The 21,531-nt window shown below is 41.5% G+C and overlaps 1 protein-coding gene across 14 annotated transcripts in view; it reads left to right on the top strand.

Annotated features, from left to right (window-relative positions):
• Nucleotides 1–21,531, top strand: part of SVIL (supervillin) — a 137,191-nt gene that overhangs the window by 69,364 nt on the left and 46,296 nt on the right. For 5 of the 14 annotated variants that reach the window (XM_054171446.1, XM_054171443.1, XM_054171442.1 and 2 more), the window contains exons 3-13: nt 4,298–4,389; nt 8,134–8,191; nt 8,374–8,525; nt 9,373–10,057; nt 13,482–13,565; nt 15,624–16,502; nt 16,841–17,011; nt 17,646–17,680; nt 18,774–18,835; nt 19,307–19,446; nt 20,199–20,294. In XM_054171446.1, the coding sequence (XP_054027421.1) occupies nt 8,184–8,191; nt 8,374–8,525; nt 9,373–10,057; nt 13,482–13,565; nt 15,624–16,502; nt 16,841–17,011; nt 17,646–17,680; nt 18,774–18,835; nt 19,307–19,446; nt 20,199–20,294 (2,312 nt within the window). In that variant the 5' untranslated portion in view covers nt 4,298–4,389; nt 8,134–8,183. The remainder of the gene's footprint in view (nt 1–4,297; nt 4,390–8,133; nt 8,192–8,373; nt 8,526–9,372; nt 10,058–13,481; nt 13,566–15,623; nt 16,503–16,840; nt 17,012–17,645; nt 17,681–18,773; nt 18,836–19,306; nt 19,447–20,198; nt 20,295–21,531) is intronic. The other 9 variants (XM_054171445.1, XM_054171444.1, XM_054171452.1 and 6 more) reach the window with 6 other exon arrangements.

Below are 21,531 nucleotides of genomic sequence, written 5' to 3'. Positions count from 1 at the left end.
CTCTTTCAGTGCCCAGGGACTTTTAGAAGGAACTCTTGCAAATTTCTTTGTAATTTTTTTGTTGTTGTTCATTTAGAGAAACCCATGTATGCCTTAAATTCTATTCATCCAATATGTGCATAGCCTAGCTGCTAAGTGCAGCTGCTTGGTGATGGTGCATGGCATCTGCAAGTAAATTTATAGCACCACTTGAGAAATTATGAAAAGCAAAGGTGAAATGTAGTTGTAATACTTCTACAACAGGGTTGTGAATGAGTCTGAAGGTCCAAGTCTGACTCTGCCTTAGCAATTAAATTGATGCTGCAACTGCTCCTTTAGCAGAGAAACTAATAAAGCAGGGATAGATAGATCCCTTTGAGGAAAAAGGAGAATCTTGCTGAGGAATTACTGAAGGGATTTTTGGAAGTACACTCCTATGGGTACCATCCTGTGATATTTTATATAGTTTTTTTGTCTTACTATGGGCTGCCTGGGGAGGTGCTGGAGTCACCATCACTGGAGGTGTTTAGGAGGAGACTTGATGGGGTGCTTGGTTTAGTTGATTAGATGGTGTTGGATGATGGGTTAGACATGATAATCTTGAAGGTTTCTTCCAACCTGGTTTATTCTATTCTATTCTATTCTATTCTATTCTATTCTATTCTATTCTATTCTATTCTATTCTATTCTATTCTATTCTATTCTATTCTATTCTATTCTATTCTATTCGTAATTGCTTTAACATCATTCCAACATCAATTTAGATTCCTAATGAATGTTCTTGTTGAATACTGTAGCATGCCCTAAATGTGCTTACTTTCATTTTTGGAACTGATTTTATGTATGCATCTCTGAATATACCAACTGTTAGATTTGACTGTGTCAGCTTCAGATCAACACTCTGCCTCTGAATTCTCTGTGCTACTGAAAGCAATGCAGTCATTACAGTGGTTTAAAACATCTTGTCTTTCTAATGTGTAAATATCTAAACCAAACAATGCCACCTGCAGCTTGTGAGAAAGGAAAACCTCTTACATTCTGGATGAAATAGCTATTATATGAAGGTAATTAATCACTTGAAAATCAACGAGTAAATGGAAGTTGGCAGTCTAGGGGGAAAATGGAAAATGAGAGCACAGGGGAAACTGCAACAGGATTTTCAGAGAGCAAGTAACTGTGATGCTCTGTAGCCCAGCAAGAGTTAAGCTCAAGAAATTTGTAGTTATTAAAAGGATTTTAATGCAATCTGCCAGTGAGCAAAGGTTGGAAGCCACCCTCGGTACAAAGAAGGAGGGAGCTCACATACAGGAAGAGCTGGATGACCTTGAGTAGTAATAGAAAAAGGATCTAATGTAATAATACTAAGTGCACAGTTGTGCATTTGGGACTGATAAATTCTTCTGTCACTTGCAACTGATGAAAGCAAAGCTTTGGCATATCAGTTGCTCATGCAGGATTGAGCAACCAATATAATGTTGATAAAAAAGGCAAATATCTTGTAGATCCTGACATTTGTGTGGCTAGTCATGTAATAATGCTTTCTCTATTGAAATGCCTGGGTTTATAAGACATTGCTAAAACCCAGGTCTGGAATCAAGACTATCAAACTCAGGTCACTGTGTACAGTAGAGATGACTTAAAACTGCAATAGGTAGTTTTTGAATGTTTTTACAGTTAACCAATGAAACCGAGAGCCTGTCTCGGGGAAGCTGAGTAGATGTGAAAAGCATCTGTTGAGGAAAATAAATAAGGCAACCAGCAACACTGGCATGAGAACAAATGGATGGAAACCCAGTGAAAGACGTTTAGACTGGGTTTTAGAGGGTCCCTCCAACTCCCTGGAGTTTGGAGGAGGGGATAGGACTGATTCTGAATTGGCAGCATTTAAGCTTGCTGTGGAGTCCAGTAACACAGCTCTTATTAGAAGCAGTGGGCTACTGCCAGTCCTGATTTGCTATGATTTCATCCTTGGAAATTTGTGTGGGACTGAGGCATAGCTGGGGATGTTACTGCCCAGGAGTTTGCTGTAGGAGTGACTGCTTTGCTGTACAGAGTCCCATGTTTATGGAAACTTAAGGTGCTGTGCTGTCACAAGCCCTATGGAAGCAATTGGAGATGCTGCTAAATAAAGCCCAGGTATTCAAAAGTGCTGAGCTAGGTCCCTCATCACTTCTAAGGCAAGTCCTAAGTAATCAAATCAATTTGACAAAATAAATTTGGGGGTTGATTTATATCCTTGGGCAAATATTATTCACATTTTTCAAATTCATCCTTGGCCAAAAGGAGCAGAAACTGCTTTCAAATGGAAACTGGGAATCTCTCCACAGAGGGGCTCTCCAGAAGCTCTATCTGTAAGAAAATAACATATTGTGAGGCTAATAAGAATGATGTCTGTTGGCAGTGTGGGGTTAGGCACACAAAACCATGCAGTTCTCTGTCTGGGCCTCAGCTGACACACTCACCCATTTGTTTGTGGCTGCTCTGTGCTAGGTTTTTTTGATTCTACTTTGCCTTTTTTGGCTAGCTCCTTTAAAGTGGTTTTGTCCTGTAAGGCTACACAATTTTCTGTAATGGACAGCTTATAGCAGCTCTTCATCTTCTATCTGCCGTTCTCTGGAGTGGCTAACATTGCTTTTCTTGGCAGTACCTGGAATAATTTCTCTAAGTGCTGTTGTTGGAGACAATTTGCAGCAGGTGGCATGGTGCCCAAATGTGACACAGCCCAGTTTCTTTATTCTCTTTTCAAGGCTTTTATTCTCATCCTCAATGTCTTACAAAAGAATATTATTTATAAACACTAAAGAGGCAAAAAAAAACCCAACCCACCCTTCTTGGAGTTTATGTGAAATGCTACTCTTCATTATATGTTAAAAGTCTTTTCAAAGAGAAATCTTCTTCGGGAATAGTGAGTGCAGAACTTTTTTTTCCCCCTGCTGTTTTCTCTGTTCTAACCCTCGATCCTTAGGGAAGGATTTTCCAACAGCAAGTCTGTGCAGTTTGTCTCTGTGTAGGATGACAGTAAATAGTCTGGCACGTCACTGCCATGGCCTAGGATCACTGTGGGGATTTGTATCTGTTACACCTCTCTTCACAGATTGCTAAACATTTTAAGACAAGATAAGTTTTCTTCTGCCTAGCTGGGCTAATTTAGAAGTTACTACACCTCACCTGGAGTACTGCATCCAGCTCTGCAGCCCTCAGCACAGGAGAGACGTGGACTTGATGGAGTAGGTCCAGAGGAGGGCCACAAAAATGAGTGGGGGGCTGGAACACCACTGCTGGAGGACTGGCTGAGGGAGCTGGGGTTGTTCAGCCTGGAGAAAAGAAGGCTTCAGGGAGATGTAATAGCAACCTTCCAGTACCTGTAGGGGGCTACAAGGAGCTGCAGAGGGACTGTTTGCAAAGGCTTGCAGTGATAGAACAAGGGGCAATGGTTTGAAATTAGAGAAGGGCAGATTTAGAGTGGATGTTAGGAATAAATTCTCAGACTTGGGAGTGGTGGAAGACTGGAACAGGTTGCACAAGGAGGTAGTTGAAGCCCCATCCCTGGAGATACTCAGGGTCAGGGCTCAGCAAGGCTCTGAGCAACCTGATGTAGTGGAGGTGTCCCTGCTGTCTGCAGAGAGACTAGATAAACCTTTGGAGGTCCCTTCCAACCCAAACCATTGTATGATTCTGTAACAGCAGAATACAGCAGTTACCTTGGGTTTTGTACTCACTTCATTTACCCTCAAGGAGGAACTCTTTCCTCCAAAAAAAAATCTCTGTAAACAGTATCTACTATAACCATTATAGCACCTATGTTTTACAGTTACAGTTTCTAGCTTTCATGACCACATTTAAAGAGAGAGTTTGTGTCATCTAAGTGAGCATTTTTGCTTGTTTTGAAAAGAGAAGGGATAAAAGTAAATGATCTACCAAGTCTTGGAAGAGGCAGAGCTCAGTGCAGCAACAGGGCAGTCGTGCAGAAGGCTTCTAGTGGAGTGTACGTACAGTGCTGAATTTGATGAAATGTGCTTTTATGAGGAATCATTTGGTATGGGTCATTTCAAATGTAATTGCTAGTAGAGCGTTTTGAAGGCAGTTTCCAGTCAGTAATTCAATGCAAAAATGTGTCACAGGCAGTTCCAAACAAGTTTCAGATTATGTTAGGTTTGGCTCTGGGAGTTTCTTGGGGTTATTTCTTACTTTGTTCTTATGGAAAATATTTTCATTGGTATCTCTGTTAGACTATCTTGCAGTAAATTGGTTGCATCTTGGCTTTATTTGATTTGTAGCAGAAACATCCACAGATCTGTAAACCAGATGTTGCTTTCAGTTTTCAGAAGGAGTTCTCATTGGAAGATAAAGAAGAACTTGCAAACAGCACAAAGGATATTGATGCTAATCTCTTAGCAGTACTTCCAAAAGGTAAGTAAGGGAGATGCATTATGGGCATAAATGGTAATGTAACAGCATGTGAAGTTTAATCTATGCAAGTGCAAGGCACGATTAAAATCATTTAGACACAGATGTTTTGTGAAGGGGTTTCTTTTCCCTGTGTAGTATCTGTGGGGGATAAACCAGGGGATGAACCACAGTCCTCTTTTACAAGACCTTGTTTCATCCCTGCTTCATAAACTTCAGCTTTGTTTACCCAGTTTTTAATAGGCTAAGAAGTAGTTGGAATTCAAAACTTCAGAGAGGTTTCTTTGTACAGTTAGATTAATACTGAATTAAAACTTAGTAACGTGACTTGTAGTCATGGCTCTTTCCAGTCCCCTTGGGTGGTTGATAGAATCACTGTGCTTGACCAGCTGAATACACTGAGTTTTAGTCCTGCACGCTAAAGGACCTGCACTGCATATGGGGTTTGGGATATTATATTCTTTTAAACTTCAGTCTTAGTCTGATTAACTTAGAAAGAAAACAACAGTTCTGTCTTTATCTTTTGACACAGTTGAAGTAGAAGTGGGAACTAATTCCTTTGAATTATTTAGAGGAAATCACAATCTGCTTGGAAATCCTTCTTGACCAGTAAAGGATTACATCTGACCTGAAACCCATGTGTAACTGACATAAAGATGTTCCCTTTATTTGGGGGTGTTGTGGATCTTAGAAGTGTGTGTATATGCTGATGGTATTTACCCTCTTTAGACAAATTACAAGGCTGGATGTAAAGAAAAGGTCACTACTTGTGGAGTTCCTTTAGAAGGAAGCTCTTCTTCCAGCATAGCCTTTAGATGATGTGCTTACTTTTATAATATCATACCAGATGTTCAGAGAGAGACTTCATCTGCACAATGATGGACTAGAGTGATATGCATTTATGCAGTACTGCTGTCACAGAAAAGCTCTGCAGATGTTGGCCAACCTAGCTGAAACTACTGTCTGGAATCTCAAGTGTGGAAAAAGTGTAAGGCAGCATAGAGTAGTCCCATGCTATTTTTATCTCTTCTTGTTTGGGAAGGTGTTGGAGAGATGCTTCATGAGGTTAGTGCTCTTTTTAGGGCTGCAAAGCAGTAGTAGAATCTCTGGAACTTCAGCTAACACATAGCAAGAGAGTGTTGAGCTAATGCTGCTGGGAGTTCTTTGGATGTTCCACATTTCTTTTGTGCAGACAACTTATAGTCAAGTTTCCTTTTTGGGGTGGTGGTGGGGAAAGACAACTTCAGTATATGAGGCCAATGCATTAGAGCTTTACTAACACTGTGTGGAAGACTTCTTTGATGGTAGCTTTATGGTAGCTAAGGAGGAAAGTTGTTCAGGATTTGGATGGAATTTTATTGACTGTGAGCTGTGGAGGCCTTTGACCTATCTGAAGTAGCAGAACAATTGCAGGTTTTGTTTTGACCATTTTATGTCTGTATAGTTAACAGATGGAACAGAAAAACTGACAGGGAGAGGAGCAAACTTAAACAGAAGTAGATTTGACAGAGGTGGGAGCAAAGTATTTATGGGAAATCATTTCCTCTGGTGTGAATGTGAGATGAAGGCTGGTTTCATAAGTTCTGTTTGTGCTAGCAGTGGAATTGTATTGAGTAGGCAGCAGTGGGAACTGCTTCTGCAGTGAGGGAATGCTCCTCTTTGCTTTGATGCTGGTTCAGGAAGCAGATTTTGCATTGCCCAAGTCCAGCTCCCAGCCATCTCCAGAGATGTGCTTGGAGTTTGCTGACTTTCTCTTGCACTGTCATCCTGCTCAACAGAATAGGTTTTGCTGCACGTGCTGAAACTAGGCATGGAACAAGTGACCCTAGGGTTAACACTGTCAGCTACCTGCATACGTAGCCAATTTGCAGTACTAGTTGCATCAAGTAGGTATGCAGTAGATTTGATTATTTTTTTTTCATGGCATGATGCCAATCTGAGCTAACCTGGCTTGAGAAACTGAAGTGGGTAGCTGGAGTCTGCTTTTTGTAAAAATGTGGGCTGAAGGAGTTGTTCAGCAGAGTGGCTCAGATGATCTCTTTCCCCTGTTAATCAGACATTCTCAGTAGGCACTCTGCTGTAGCTGCAGATGCACAGATGTTCCTGCCATGTTCATCTGCTTCTCTGAGCAGTCATGATCAGAATCATTGATTCCTGCTGATCCAAGATGTTTCACATGGAGTCCTAGTGGCTTTTCAGCATGTCAGGTTGATATGACAGCCGACGTCAGTAGCAGCTATGTGCATCTGTGAGGTGTGTGCGGTGGTACTGACTAGAGCCAACTTCCTGGATGTGTGCAAAGAAGATGAAACCATGACTTAGCTGTGCTTGTAAGCTCTTGCAGTAGAGGAAAGGGAGAGAAGGTGCACCTAGCCTTTAAAAGGGTACTGTTTCAATAATGATTATCTTCTAAGTATCTAGAGCTAAGTGTCCAAGTCTGTTGAGGGGGGGAAAAAAAAGCTGATAGATTACTTCTGCAGTGGTGTGGAAGTGTCTGCTAGAGACTCATGACTCATCAGGCATTTCTGATGGCAATCCAGGGCTGATTTAGCCAGCTGTAGACTTTAGCTTGCCTTAACTTTTGATCCCTGGATCAGCACCCCAGAGGTTCATTGCATCAGAATAGGTGCACCACATCCATGCCACTACAGTGATACAGGGTGGGTGTGTGGGGAGGGGTAGTTAGGCACAGATCCACCCCTCAGCCTACTGCATCCTTTGACAGCCTGGATGGTTTCTCTTCCTAATGGTTCAAAGTCACATCACACTTGTTTGTGTAGCACTCACTGCTTCAGTGTGGTTTGCAAACATCTCTGGTAACTCTGCACATGTAGCTTTATATATAGGAATTACCTCATCTGCCATGGCTCTTGTGGGTTCACTACTATTTTGTCAACTGGGACAGCTGTCTGCTGGCATATAGCACCACCTAAGAGTACAGGGGGAGAGAAGGAAAGTGTGTTCAATTAAAACTACAAGGGAAGATCAGCAAAGCAAAGATCAGAGTGTCATGAGAGTACATATTAATTTAGACTCCAATCAAGACTCCCTGGGATTCTGGGGACAATAGGAGGAACTGGAGAAAAGTAAGGACTAAAGAACACAGTTTCTCTGTAAACCTAAGTCAGTCCACAACCTGTGTGCAGGGAGGGTAAACTAACACCATACTACCTGCTTTTGAGACAGGTTACTACAGTGTGTAGGCTTGACCTCAGCTAATGAAAATACAACTTGTTCAGTGTATACCAGATCTTGCACAACTGGTAGGATGACATAGTAGAATCTAGCCTAGCCTGGAAGTACTCAAAGCAGAGGACTAGAACAAGAGGGCACAGTCTCAGGCTGCACCAGGGGAAGTTTAGGCTTGAGGTGAGGAGAAAGTTCTTCACAGAGAGAATTGTTAGTTGTTGGAATGGGCTGCCCAGGGAGGTGGTAGAGTCACCATCCCTGGAGGTGTTTAACAGGGGATTGGACATGGTGCTTGGTGCCATGGTTTAGTAGTCCTGAGGTGTTGGGCGACAGGTTGGGCTTGATGCTCTATGATTCTATGACTCCTTGGTGTTTACACCTATGTGCCTAATGCACTTTTGCCAACGCAAAACCATCTTCTTGTTTCTCAGCGAATGCCATTTCAAACCTCTCAATGTGATTTTGACTGTTCCTTCTTATTCTAGAGTATTTTAGCAAGTTTCTGTGAGTTTCTGAAACTTAGTAGCTTATCAAGTGTATAATCTTTTGTTGTCTCAGTTTCAGAATTAAGAAAACTGTTTGAACCAAACAGCCGAGATTTTTTGGAAATGAAAAGGTAAAAAGCAAAACAAAATCCAAACCACCAAAGTCTTTGGCCCGTAAAACAAAACACTCAGCTTGTTTTGTTGCTTCCTCTTAGAAAAATCTCCCCTCAGCTCTTCAGAGGTGCCCACTTTTCACATTTTTTCACCTCTTTTCTTTTCTTTTCTTTCCTTTTTTTTTCTTTCCCCCCACCAGGAAAGAGAGGATAGCCAGACGCTTAGAGGGAATTGAAAATGACACCCAACCCATGCTCCTCCAGAACTGCCCAGGCTCGGTCGCACACCGTTTGCTAGAGGAGGATACACCAAGGTACATGCGTGCAACTGATCCATACAGCCCCCACTTAGGTGAGTGGTACACAGCAGTCAAGTCTTGCACTGCTGGATTACTTCGTGTTTACTCTCCTGTCATTTGTGCAGTGAATGGAAAGGAGTGTTACGGAAGAGCTGTGGGGTTTTAACCAGACCTTTGATTCTCCAGTTGTCTTATGGATAATCGGCTGCTTTCAAATCCTGTTTTAAAACACTAGTAATTTGGGATGAGACTCTTAAAAGAATTGCAACTAATGAATAGAATAGAATAAAATAGACCAGACCAGACCAGGTTGGAAGAGACCTTCAAGATCATTGCATCCAACCTATCATCCAACACCACCTAATCAACTAAACCATGCAACCAAGCACCCTATCAAGTCTCCTGAACACCCCCAATGATGGTGACTCCACCACCTCCCCAGGCAGCCCATTCCAATGGGCAATCACTCTCTCTGTGTAGAACTTCTTCCTAACCTCCAGCCTAAACCTCCCCTGGCACAGCTTGAGACTGTGTCCCCTTGTTCTGGTGCTGGTTGCGTGGGAGAAGAGACCAACCTCCACCTGCCTACACCCTCCCTTAAGGTAGTTGTAGAGAGCAATAAGGTGACCCCTGAGCCTCCTCTTCTCCAGGCTAAGCAACCCCAGCTCCCTCAGTCTCTCCTCATAGGGCCCCCTCACCAACTTTGTTGCCTTTATTTCTTAATCTTTTCTTGTGTGCTTTTGAAGACCTAAGTGCAAAAATACAAATGTCCAGTGTGCAGTCACTGCTACACTTTGTTTGTAACAAATGGGAAGTTTTTAGTTCCCTTGCTTGTGAGTGGTGGGCAGGGTACTTGAGGTTTTGGGATGGACTTCCTCATGTGTGTTGTATTTTTGACAGGAAGATCAAATGAAGAGGAGGAAACTTCAGATTCTTCTGTAGAAAAACAACCCAGATCATCCAGATACCGAACAGAAATCACAGGAGGTAACACAGAGCCCTCCTATAGCACAGGAAACATGGATGTCCAGGAGCTAGAGTCAAAAGCAGAAAGAATAGCGAGGTACAAGGCAGAGAGGCGGCGCCAGCTGGCAGAGAAGTACGGATTATCCCTGGATTCTGACTTGGATTCTGACTACTCATCCAGATACACACGGGCAAGGAGAGATCACGACGGTGTAGAAAGGAAGGGAGTGAAAAGTGAAAGGCAAGATGATCAGAACAAAGACTCTGGCTCCCTGTATTTGTCCAGAACTGAGACGAAGGAGTCAAAGAGTGTGATTTCTGAATCCAAAGAGTACTCCAGCCATGAAAAAGATGGTGTTCCAGATAAAGAAGACCTTTCAAATGAGAAGAGTGTTAGAAAAGCAGATGATGACAGTGCTATTAGACAGGCATCTGACCCCTCAGCAACCTTGGATAGTTCTGTCTCCCTTTCACTTTCTGGACGAGAATCTTCCTCCTGTACCGAAGTGCCAATATCACCAAAGCAACCCCCCAGAGAGTCCCTTTCTTCACCCAAGCGGGCAGCCTCACCAACCCATTTGCAGAATGACCAGCCCTTGCACAGTAACATCAGACAAAGGTAAGCACCGTTGTGATTTGTTTGTTTATGCAGTAGATTCCTTTATCTTAAACCAGCTTCTGCAGCAATGGCTGCAGTATGTAGGACAATATTTATTGCCCTTGGAGAATGTGTTTAGTGGCTTTAGCTGTCTCAGGCTGAACTGGTAGGGCCGAATCACAGAGCCTTTCTGATACAAGGAAGTGGGTATCTATTTCTGTGATTAGATATGTCCTTGGTTTCACTTTGTATTTATAGAATTACTGCTAAAATTAGGCCCTTGGGTGGGGGGAGGGGGAGTGGAATAACTGATGTTTAAGATATTTATACAGACTAGGAATTGAAGCAGTTAGGGTTCTAAATCTGCTGCCTTTTTTACTATTTTTTCCCCATAACCTGTTAGAGCAAGCCTTTTATTTTTTTTGTCCCCTGTATCCTGTAATTGTTTGGGTGGGAGTTTCCAAGTAAAGGCAAATTGTTTCTCAGAGTGGATTTGAATAGCTTCATGATGGCTTCTGCCAATATAAAATATTCTCAAGAGTTAAGAGCTGAAAAGTGTCTTGGGTCAGTTGAAATAAGAGCTGATTTTGTTTTCCTGCTGTGAAAATATAAAAGCCCCTTTTGAACTGTGATAGTTAATCTTTCAGATGATATGAGAGTGATGTGTGTGAAGGGGCAGAGGGGACAGTTAAAATTCCATGCTGAATTTGGGAAGCAAAGCCTCCCTCATGGTGTGCAAAATTGCTTCAGGTCTGACAAATTTGCACTCATTTCACATTGTGGTTTCATACTGTAGGGTAAAACCATGCTGTCAGAGTGTTTTGGTGACTGAAAGCAAAACATGGCAAAGAATTTTTTTGAAGAGGATGATCTTCTTCTCTTAAGTGTAATGTTTTTTATTGCTAGGTAGGTGCATCAAAGGAAAAGAACAACTGCAAAAAACTTAAATGTTGCAGCTAAAAATGATGTAAACTGTAATGAGAACTCAACTGTAAATACATCTGCATCACACTAAGCAATGCTGCCTGTTATCCATTGTCTGGATACACATGTAGGCAGCAGGTGGTATTTTAAAGGTGAAGTTGCCTGGAGCCCATCCTTCATTTTAGTACCTCTGACAACTTCCAGTGCATGCTCACTGGTATGATATTCAGATTTAAGAATAACCTCTCCCAATATCTCTGGTTTTGAATGGTGAAGAAGTCATTGCATGTTTCCATGCAGTCTGGCTACAGTCACTGTGTGGTAGTTTGCTAGGAGGCCATCTGCCCAAGCGAACCAGTTTTCCAGCTGGCTGCTGTCTTCATAAATTCATAGAATGGGTTAGGTTGGAAGGGACCTTAAAGATCATCCAGTTCCAACCCCCCTGCCATGGGCAGGGACACCTTCCATTAGTCCAGGTTGCTCAAGGCTTCTGATACAGCCTGGCCTTGAATACCTCCAGGAAAGGGGCTTCTATGACCTCCCTGGGCAACCTGGTCCAGTGTCTCACCACCCTCACTATAAAGAATTTCTTCATAATATGCCATCTAAATATCACCTCTTCAAGTTTCAATCCATTCCTTCTCACCCTGTCACTACAAGCCCTTGGAAAATGTCCCTTCCTGGCTTTTTGTAGCCCCCCTTCAGGTACTGGAAGGCTGCTCTAAGGTCTCCCCAGAGCCTTCTCTTCTCCAGGCTAAACAGCCCCAACTCCTTCAGCCTGTCCCTATAGGGGAAGTTCTCCAGCCCACTGATCATTTTTATGGCCCTCCTCTTGACCCACTCCAGCAGTTTCATGTCCCTCTTCTGCTGGGGGCATCAGAACTGGACACAGTGTTCCAGGTGAGGTCTCATGAAGTTTGTAAGTCAGTTCCATATTATATAGGTTGCAAAATGATTTTTGTTTAAATTTTCTGATTGCAAATTGGAAAGTAAATGCAGTTTGGTTTGGAATACATATGAAAGCTTAGTGCCTTCAGTCTTGAGAAGATTTAATAATTAATCCTGCTATCTACCACTGAGAAGACAACAAAGTGCTGAGAAGGTATCATTTGACATTGTCTGCATTTGTCTGCTGAAGTGGCTTATTAAATTCAGAACATGGCTTGTGTTCTTCTGACTGCTGTCTTCAAAGAATGAATGATCAAGTACAAGTGATTGCTGCCTGGGCCATGCCCACTATAAAAATGTGCCAAAGTACACATGAAGAGATGAGAAGGAAGTTTGCTTGCTTCAAAGCAGTTCCAGCTACCAGGTCTGCTCCTGTGCAAGGTTTTTAACCTCTTATTTCATCAGCACCTTCAGGAATTCAAAAACCTCTGGCAAAACAAAAGGTGTTTTAAGAGTCAATGTGTGACTTTATGAGCTTGATTTGGATTAGATGACCACTCTAGGTGAGTTCTCAAATTTTAAATGATTTGCAGTAAATGCACTTACCTTAAGAACAGTTTTGATTTGACCTTTTTCAACCATTTTTACTAAAAGGAAAAAAAAATGAAGCAGGTGACCTGGAGCTTAATTTGGGATTTTCATCCTGCTGCAGTATGAGGATTCTTTCAGTTGCTATAGGCGGTAGAAAGCAGCCTTGGATGTGTATCACCTCTAGGGAGTTTGGAAACATTAATGTGGCCAGACAATCTGTGCTTGCAAAGCTGAAAGTATTTGATGTGGTCTGCCCTTGTTCAGGGACTGCAGATGAAGGTAGACTTCAGCAAAGTATCTGAGAAATTATCTGCAGACACTTTCTTGCAGTGCTCTTGTTTCTTTCTGTGCTTTCAGCTCCCAGATAGAAGCAGAATAAAGTTGAGACAAGATCAAACTGAGAATGATTCTGGGTTTTTAAGCTTTTCCCTTCCCCTGTCACCCAGTGAGATGTGTTTTACTTGTGTCACACCCAGTGACACAACATGTTTTACTTGAGCTAACTGGGTTTACATTTCTGAAGCTTTTGTGCTACAGGGCTACAAAAGGAGAGGGGGTGGGGGTGTGTGTGATATAGCCACTCCTGACTTCATTAAATTCATCTTACTACTGGATTTTGGGACCAGCAGCTCATATCACTTTAAACCACATTATTATCAATTAAATAAATGGGTTTAGTAACTTTTCCAGGTGTTCTTATATAAACCCTTCAAAGTGACCTGCAGTGGCAAATGGCAAAAAGTAAGTTTGTTGTTACCTTCCCTTCCCAAATTGTGGACAACATACACTTGGTAAAGTAGCTTTTGCAGACTACTTAATGCCCTGAACACTCTTTTAGATGGTTTTGGAGTTAATGTGGTAGTTTGTTTCACAGTTATCACCTTTCAATGCGATGAATGTGTTGTGCTTTTATTGCCATGAACAGTTCTCTGTAAGTGAGTAATTAGAAAACCGTGAAAAGCGGTGGGGAGGGAAAACTGGGAGGAACAATGGAAGCATGTGTTGAGATCTCAAAAATTACCTCCAGTTCTGTTTTCTGTAGTAGTGCAGGGAAAGCAAAACCTGAGTGGTTTCTTCAGAAAGATTCGGAAGGGGACACACCTTCACTTATCAGCTGGCCCTCCAGGTATCATAAAACATAGCTGTGTGGCTAACATCAGTGTACAAAACCTCCCTGTTCTTCCCCTTTACTCTGTCTTCATTTAACCCTTGCCTTTAATTCTCCTTTAACAGCAGCAAGTTAGAAATTGTTTCTTGTGAATAAACAGCTGTTGGATCTTTTCTGAAGCACCTGCTCTTACTGTAACTTAGCACCAACTGGTATTTTGTTGAAGAAGTACAAATGCCCCTAGCTTCTTCCAGAGTTAGTATCATTCTGGCTTCCAGGAATATTTTTGTAACCTCTTCTTTTATCCCACTTTTTTGCGCTGCAAACCGGCAAATTTTTATACCACACACCAATCGACCTTTCCATTCCCCGCAATTAATGCCTAGAAGTCCAAAGGAGGTGGTACAAGAGAAGTGAAAAAAAATGTATATTGTAAAGTAAACATCCTGATCAGAGCCACGAGCAGCTGCTTTCTCCCAGTTTGGTAACAGCCAGAGGCAGCCCGCCATGAGAAGCATCGCAGGAAGGCTCTTTTCCGTGTTCCTGATTAAAGTAATTCATATAACCCAATACTAACATTAGTGTGGATGTTCTGCAGAATGCTTGGGACATGGGGTTTACAGAACCACCTTTTTCAGACTGAATACACTTTGTGTGCTTAAGTAACTTTGAGAAGCTTCCCTGGTAAGTCCTCAGAGAAAAAAAACAAATTCAGAGAGGCTGGTGTTTCAGATAACATTGGAGATCCTGAATTATTCTCTCAGATATTCATTTGCCTTTGTAAATTTATCCCCCCTCCCCCCTCTAAATATTATGCTTTTAATAAGGCAAACTCCAAAATGCCTGTTGGTAGCAAGCCTGGAATTGCACATTGAGCTGGATTGCTCACTTCCAGATAAAGAGCTATCCTCTATTGAGTTTCTCTCCTTCCTCAGAATTAAAGTTACTTTTTATAGCTGTATGGGAGGGGGAGAGGAAACACAGGGCTTTCATTTTGTATTCTGTGTATGTGATATTTACAAACACTCACCCTGTAAGCTGTCCAAACACCCCAGGAGGCTGTAAAACTGCTGGAGAGCTTACGTATAGTTGTAGTCAGAGAGCAAAGGCTGTTTCCGGCTGCCAGCGCTTGCCTTCCCCTGATGCAGCTGCGTTAAGGGTCTGAAGGCAGAGTGCAGCTCTGTCCTGCATGGGTGTTGCACAAGTCTAGAGGTGTTTCTAGAAAATACACTGAAGTAAGGTAATTATTTGGAACATTCCTGTAAGTTTTGCATGTTAGAATGTAATGGAATGTTTTGAAAGAGAATGCCTGCTTCAAGTGGTTTGGGTTTGGGTTTGGTTTGGTTTGGTTTTTTATCTTTTTGTTCCCTGCTAGCCCTCTGAAGAGCAACAGCTATGCCATAGCTGTGCTTTATGCTTTAAGGCTTGGCCTTTCAACATCTATCAATTTTTGTTTTTCCTGTCACTTACTGAAGCAGGTTACACTATGTGTTACATCTTAGATGTCTTACATGATACAGAAAAGCACAAATGAAAAAGTCTCTGGGAAAGCATCTGAAGGTCTAGGTGAAGATACCAATGTCTTTCTTCATCCCTTTGCCCAATGCAACACTATCTTGGTATGGCATAAGCTGCCCAATGCTCAGGCATCTTCAAAAACGTGGCTAAATACACAATTGTCAATGGAATTTGCAATTTCAGGCTGAGCCAAACACTTTGACAATTGAAAAAGCCATTTTGGTCATCTTTTTTGTTTGAGGCTATGAGTATGTGCTATTTGACAGATGCAGTTGTGATCTTGCAGGAACATGCTGCGGGCTATCAGAGCTTGCTCAGTTACCTTCTCAGGAGTCGTGCATGTTCAAGGGCCTGTGAATCACTTGAATGTTTTTGAGCAGTGCTACTGTTAAGGTGTGGAGGGGAGGAAGGGGTTGCATCATGAGATTGCTTTCTTCTGCCTATTGACTGCTTTCTGTTTTAGTCTGATGTTGCTGTCTGTACCCACAGTAGGTGTCTGTGTTCCTCCCCAGATTGGGTATTGCTGTTCACAGCTTCAATCCTTTTTCTTTCTTAAAGAGTAAAAGTTAGAGAGAAACTGGTGAAAGAGGAAAGTGCTCGTGGAAGCCCTGAACTTGTCACAGACACAGTATCTCAGAGAAAATCCCATCCAGTGCCAGCCCACTACATGCCTCTTCAGACAGAAACGTCTGCCTTTGATAGGGTCATAAATCAGCCTGTCAGCTCAGTCCGACAACCGATACATGGCTATGTTCAGCCTGCTGGCACTGCTCATACGGCTCAGCTGATGGCAACAGAAGAACCAGCAAACATCTCTGTTGGCAGCCTCCTCCTACCAGACGGTGTTGGCCTATTAAAATCCTCAGCAGCCACTGCACCAGAGAGTGAAAAGAAAGAGGCACTTGGATATGGAGAAAAGCCTGATGAAGATTCCTTGGAGGGTGAACAGGCTTCCAAAGGCAGAAGACCGATTCTGCCATCTGAGATTCGCAAGCAAGGGAAGAACCATGAAGGCCTCTTTGGAGGAGAGATGGATACCCCTGTGGGGAGTTCCTCTTTCACAAGCAAACTGAAAGTTAACTCAGAAGTTCATAGAGAGCTGGAGTGCAATAAGAGGCAGGCTCCTGAGCAGCAGTTAAAGACCCCTGAGAACATAGAGAGGAGCGAAGCTGTTATGTACATACAGAGCGGGTCTGTATCGCAGCCTGCCAAGGCAAAGCCTCCTGTTTGGAAAGTGTCAACAACAAAGCACAAAGTCCTGACTCGTTCGATGTCTGACTATACTGTGGCTCCTAAGCTAGAACCTTTTAAAAGTAAGGAGAGTCCAGATGCAAATGCACCAAACGGTGAGATTGGAATGGTTGACACAAAAGTCTCTGTTGCCCAGCTCCGTAATGTCTTTCTGGAGACTGCTAAAGCCAACAAGAAAACAGAACTGTAGGTGACATTTCAGATGTGTTTTTGTGTGAAACTTGCACGTCCTTGGCAAAAAAAATAATTACACACACTCAACAGCAGTTGTGTTCTGCACTTAAAGCACACGGCTTAGCTCTCACCAGTGTGTACTGGAGGCTGAGATGGTTTGAATCCCGCTTTTGTGCTTCTGCTTGCTGGTGCAAGTTGCGATGTGGGGTAGCTGGAATGTGTACATCGGCGCATGTCACCCGAGGAGCATGCAGAGTGGTCTCTGGTGAATTGTTGAGATGCTTACCTCTGTGCTTTACTTCTCTCTTCTATTTTCTTTTCTATGCGCTTTCTATCGTGCGGTTTAAAAGCGAATCTCGGTTTGAGATGTCAACGGCAGGTAGCACTTTGTCTGCCAATGGTGACCGTGACAGAGGGCCACGAAAGCCGAGGCGCTATTTTACTCCTGGTGAAAATAGAAAGACTTCTGAGAGATTTAAAACCCAACCTATAACATCAGCAGAACGAAAGGAGACAGATAGGTAGGCACTTACCTGGCTCTGTGTAGCATTCTGGTGCAGGTAAACGTGAAGGAGTGTGCGAAGAGACTTTGTTAATTTATCAGCACAAATATTGTGTGAGGTTGTTTCTCTTTAAAAGCAATCAAGTATTTGTTGTAGCATCTTATAAAATAAAACCCAGAACACTGCCAGCAAAACCAATTTGTTGCAGATCCTCCCAGTGTAAAAAAGGTGAATAGAGAATCGTCCTAAAGTATTGGAGCTGTCTGGTTCTGTCTAATGATAAATGTCTTTGGTTTCATATAAAGTTTCCTTTCCACCTAGTCTGCTTTATCATTTACTTTTTTTTTTTTGTGCAAACAACCAAAGCTATATATAGTTTAAAGGATCAGGCAGCAAATCTTAGACTTCTGTCATCTGCAAGATGAACTGGAAATCATTTTGCTTTACTGTATTGAAGTTTGGCTGCCATTGCTTGCCTTACTGCTTTATTAAAGGATGTCCAAGTGGAAACTTGTTGAAACTTGAACACAGATAAAGTTTTCTCGCTCTGTAAGACACTTGAGATCCTGCTGCTTCAGCTGGAGTTTGAGTTTAAATTTTTGATGCCTTGTTTCTAACTAACTTCTTTCTGTCTGATGATTTTTTTCACTAGGTCAATTCTGAGTGCCGAAATACCAACTGCTGACGGTAGGTTACTCTTTCCTAACAAAGAGATGGGAGCAAATGTTTTAACTGAAGGTCTATTTGATAATGCAAACAAAGTCCACTTGAAAATTGCTATCATTACCTATGTTATGTTTGAAGTGCCACTTCCATTTGGGCCCTATCTCCTACAGATTTGATTTCAAATTTATTTAAGTCCAAAAGTCTGTCTGTGGGTACCAAACTTCATATAGGTGGCAAAGAGGGGAATACCTTGACACCTTTCAACTTAGATTTGTGTGAGGTTTTTTTTACTGTTTAGACAATAAATTAGGTGGAAGGAAAAAAACCACATTTTAGTCCTTGGTATAGGACTAATAACTAACCCCCCCCTTTACTGTATTGTGAAACTGATAATGGCAATGTGTTTGCTAGCTAAGGCAGTTGCAAGAGACTGGTTATTATCTAATTCAGTTGCCCTCTTGCTTCTTTTCCCCTCTTGTCACTCTCGGCAAGTCTGGCACAAATTAAGTAGGTAATCTCATGAGCAGCTAAATTTAGATTTAATGCCTTATGCTATTTGAAAGCTGATACTCTCTGCAGCTTTGAGATGCTGCCTTTTGGATCTGGAGGATGCTGGTTTCAACTCCTAAGGATACCAGTTGAGCCTCTGAAAAATGGGGACACAGAGTGGTAATCAGAATAACCAGCTTCCAGGAGAGACCAGGTCATGGTCAACTAGTAGAAAATAGGTGTTCTATACAGCAGGGTGAGTTCTAACACTTAAGGCAGTCTTTCAGTCTAATTAATATCTTAGTCTGTATTATAGACTAATTTAGTAAGTGTGATTATTCATAAAGGATTGTTTGGATAGCACATGAACTGTCCTGAAGACATTTCTTTGGTTCTCAGATCTTGTTAAGACTTTTCCTCTGGTGAAATACATGTAATTAAAAGCTTATAAAATTCAGTTCACAAGAAGCCTTTTGTGAAAAGGGAGTAGTAGCCACTTGCTCTGCTGTTGGAATTCCTTGTTGTAGTAAAATGTCATTTTTGAGAAGTGTAGTAAACCCCCCAAAACTTACACATAGTATTTGCTTGGTTCAATACATTCAGCCTTCTTTTTCTTTTTGTGTAGATGAAGAAAAATTGGATGACCGAGCCAAACTGAGCGTAGCTGCAAAGAGGCTGCTTTTTAGAGTAAGTATTGCATTTGCTGAATAGGAGGCTGAGTTAAACATTTTATATACCACATGCTGAAGAACCCAGATGGTATTAGAAGGAAATGTAATGCAGTTAACCAAGTCCAAGCTACGGAAATTTTTCTTTTACTTTGTCTTGCTTAGCTACACAGTAGACCTGTTGCTCTAAAACCTTCTTTAAGAGCATGCTTTAGAGAGATGTATAGTTAGCTTTAACTCTGTGACACCTGCTATGCAGTTACATCCTACTTATAACTGGAAGTGTTTAAGGAAAGATTGGATGTGGCACTTAGTGACACGGTCTAGTTGTTAGGTCATAGGCTGGACTTGGTGATCTCAGAGGTCTATTTCAGCGTCTAATTCTGTGATGCAGGAAACTTACTGCATTGTATGCAAGAAAGCAGAAAAGAAAGTTCTGGTATAGAACTTTCCTTTCACAGTTTTAATTCTGACATATATGTCCTCTCAGGAAATGGAAAAATCATTTGAAATGAAAAATATTCCTAAACCACCTACAAGAAGTTCAGCAGTAGAGAGAAGGCTGCGACGTTTGCAGGATAGATCACACACGCAGCCCATTACCAGTGAGGAAGTGGTCATTGCAGCCACGTAAGTCTTCTACACCTTTGCTCTACCTTTGGTTCCTGCTTTTCAGTCTGGAGTTAAGCCCCCATATATGTGGTGTTTACAGCTCTGGATCAAGGAAATCATTTATTGTTAAGGGCCAACTTCCATGAGAGCCATGGGGGAAACTCTGATGAAATTCCTTTCTAGAAGCAAGAGGGACTAGTAAAGCATAACTTGTATGAACTGTAATTTGGCAGAAAGTTTATGAACCTGTAGATGAGGTAAATGGGATTAATCATAGCATTGGTTTGTAACTCAGATGAAAGAATTCTTTGCTCCAAGGGAAATCTGCACAATTTCTTCTGGCTTGTATTTGTCCTGGGGAAAGTCTTTTGCAATCTGAAGTCTCAAATGTACTTCTTGGAAATGCGTTCCTTGCACCTTGTGCTCTGGTCATACCTCATGACATTTTCCTCAGAAAAATTTTGGGGGAAAATTAAACAAAGGTGAATAGATATTCTACTAAAAGATAGCCATGTTATGGATAATGAGTAGCTTCAAGAGCCAAGCTGTTTGCTGCTTGATGTTTTCAGTTCTTCCAACGTGTTTGAAGTGACTTTGCCAAGGTCGCAGCAGATAACTCGTGTAACTAAAAACCATTGCTGTTTGTATTTTTTTCTGTTTTGGTTTGGTTTTGGTCTTTTCTGTAGTTAACACTTAATGTATTGCTTTTCTTAATGCTTTTTTCTTCTCTCTCTCCCTGTGAATTTTCCCTCCTTGGCAATTCTTTAAAGTGAATCTACCCCTGCTTCACGTTCTGTGAATACCCACACAGTAGTGACAAGAGTACCTAGTCCCACTGTAGTTAAGAGCACTGTACAACCTATCAGGTACTGGGGGGGATAAATGTGCATGTTACATGGAGCACAAGATTCCTCAATAGCAGATGCATCTTTAAAGTATTGAATGCCTTTTCAATGTGTCAAGTCAGAATATTTAAAACATTTGTCAATGTCATTTATGTTTGCATGATTAAAAAAGAAAGCAGCTTTTGTTTTGTTTTGTCCAGCAGCTGTTTTCAGGACCTTTCTAACCACACTTAACCTGTTCCAGAAGCACATTCTTCTTCTTTGTGAAAGACAAAATTTGCATGTGAACAAACCTAGCAGAACCTTCTCTGCTCTTGTACTTTTTTTTTTTTATGTGTATATACAGTTATGTCATCTTGAGACGAAAATATCAGCCCTGGGTGCTTGATTTCACAAGCAGAACATATTGTCTTTGTCTGTCTCTACATATATTTGTTTCTTTTTTAACTTGCAAAATTAAAAGGAAAGAACAGAAATTGCACCACCTATAGGTAAAGATGCAGAATACTGTTTGCCTGGTTTGAATGAGGGAATTTTAGCAAAGACCACTGTAAGATTAAACAAAAAGAGATACTACTAATGCCATAAATGTGGCAGAAGATATTATTGTAGAGCTGAATACAATGTATTATTGTAGAGACAAATGCAGTTACAGCTTTAATGAACAAATGCTTCTGCCTTCAGCATTGGTCAGAGAGTCTTCAAAAATCAATGGAGTACATCTGCAAAGCAATTTGTGGTGTTTTGTTGGGTTACCCCAGGTAACTCAAAACAAAAGCCAGTCCAAATTCTCTTCCCCTACAATTTAGAAAAGGCATTACAGTTGATGCCAACCTAAAAGCAATACTAACTTGGAGTGTAAATCTGGCTTTTAAATGTTTTTACCGTGTATGCTCCAAAAATTGCTTCTAATCAAACTGAATTTGATGGAAATTGCACTCTTGGACCTGTTTGCCCTACAGCAGGCATCTTAAATGTCTCTTCTGTATTCTGTATAAAGAGATTGGGCCACAAAATCTTTCTTCAATTTTGAATTCCCCTTTAAAAAAAAACAAAAAACCAAAACAACCAAACAGTTGTGTCCTAATCACATTAATTTGTGAATGAAAAGTTAACTTTTCTTTAAATCTTCAGCTGTTGGATTAGAATTCATCATGCCAATGTTGAACCACTGCGTAACCACTCAGGCTGCTGTATTGCGTGGGCTATGATGCTTCATGCGCAGCTCTTCTGCTTCTGTCAGGTTGAGATTTTGAAA

This window comes from Dryobates pubescens, chromosome 21, assembly GCF_014839835.1.
Source record: "Dryobates pubescens isolate bDryPub1 chromosome 21, bDryPub1.pri, whole genome shotgun sequence".
Lineage (NCBI taxonomy): Eukaryota > Metazoa > Chordata > Aves > Piciformes > Picidae > Dryobates > Dryobates pubescens.
The sequence above is the reverse complement of the archived record's forward strand: the minus strand, read 5'-3'. Positions and strand labels throughout refer to the sequence as shown.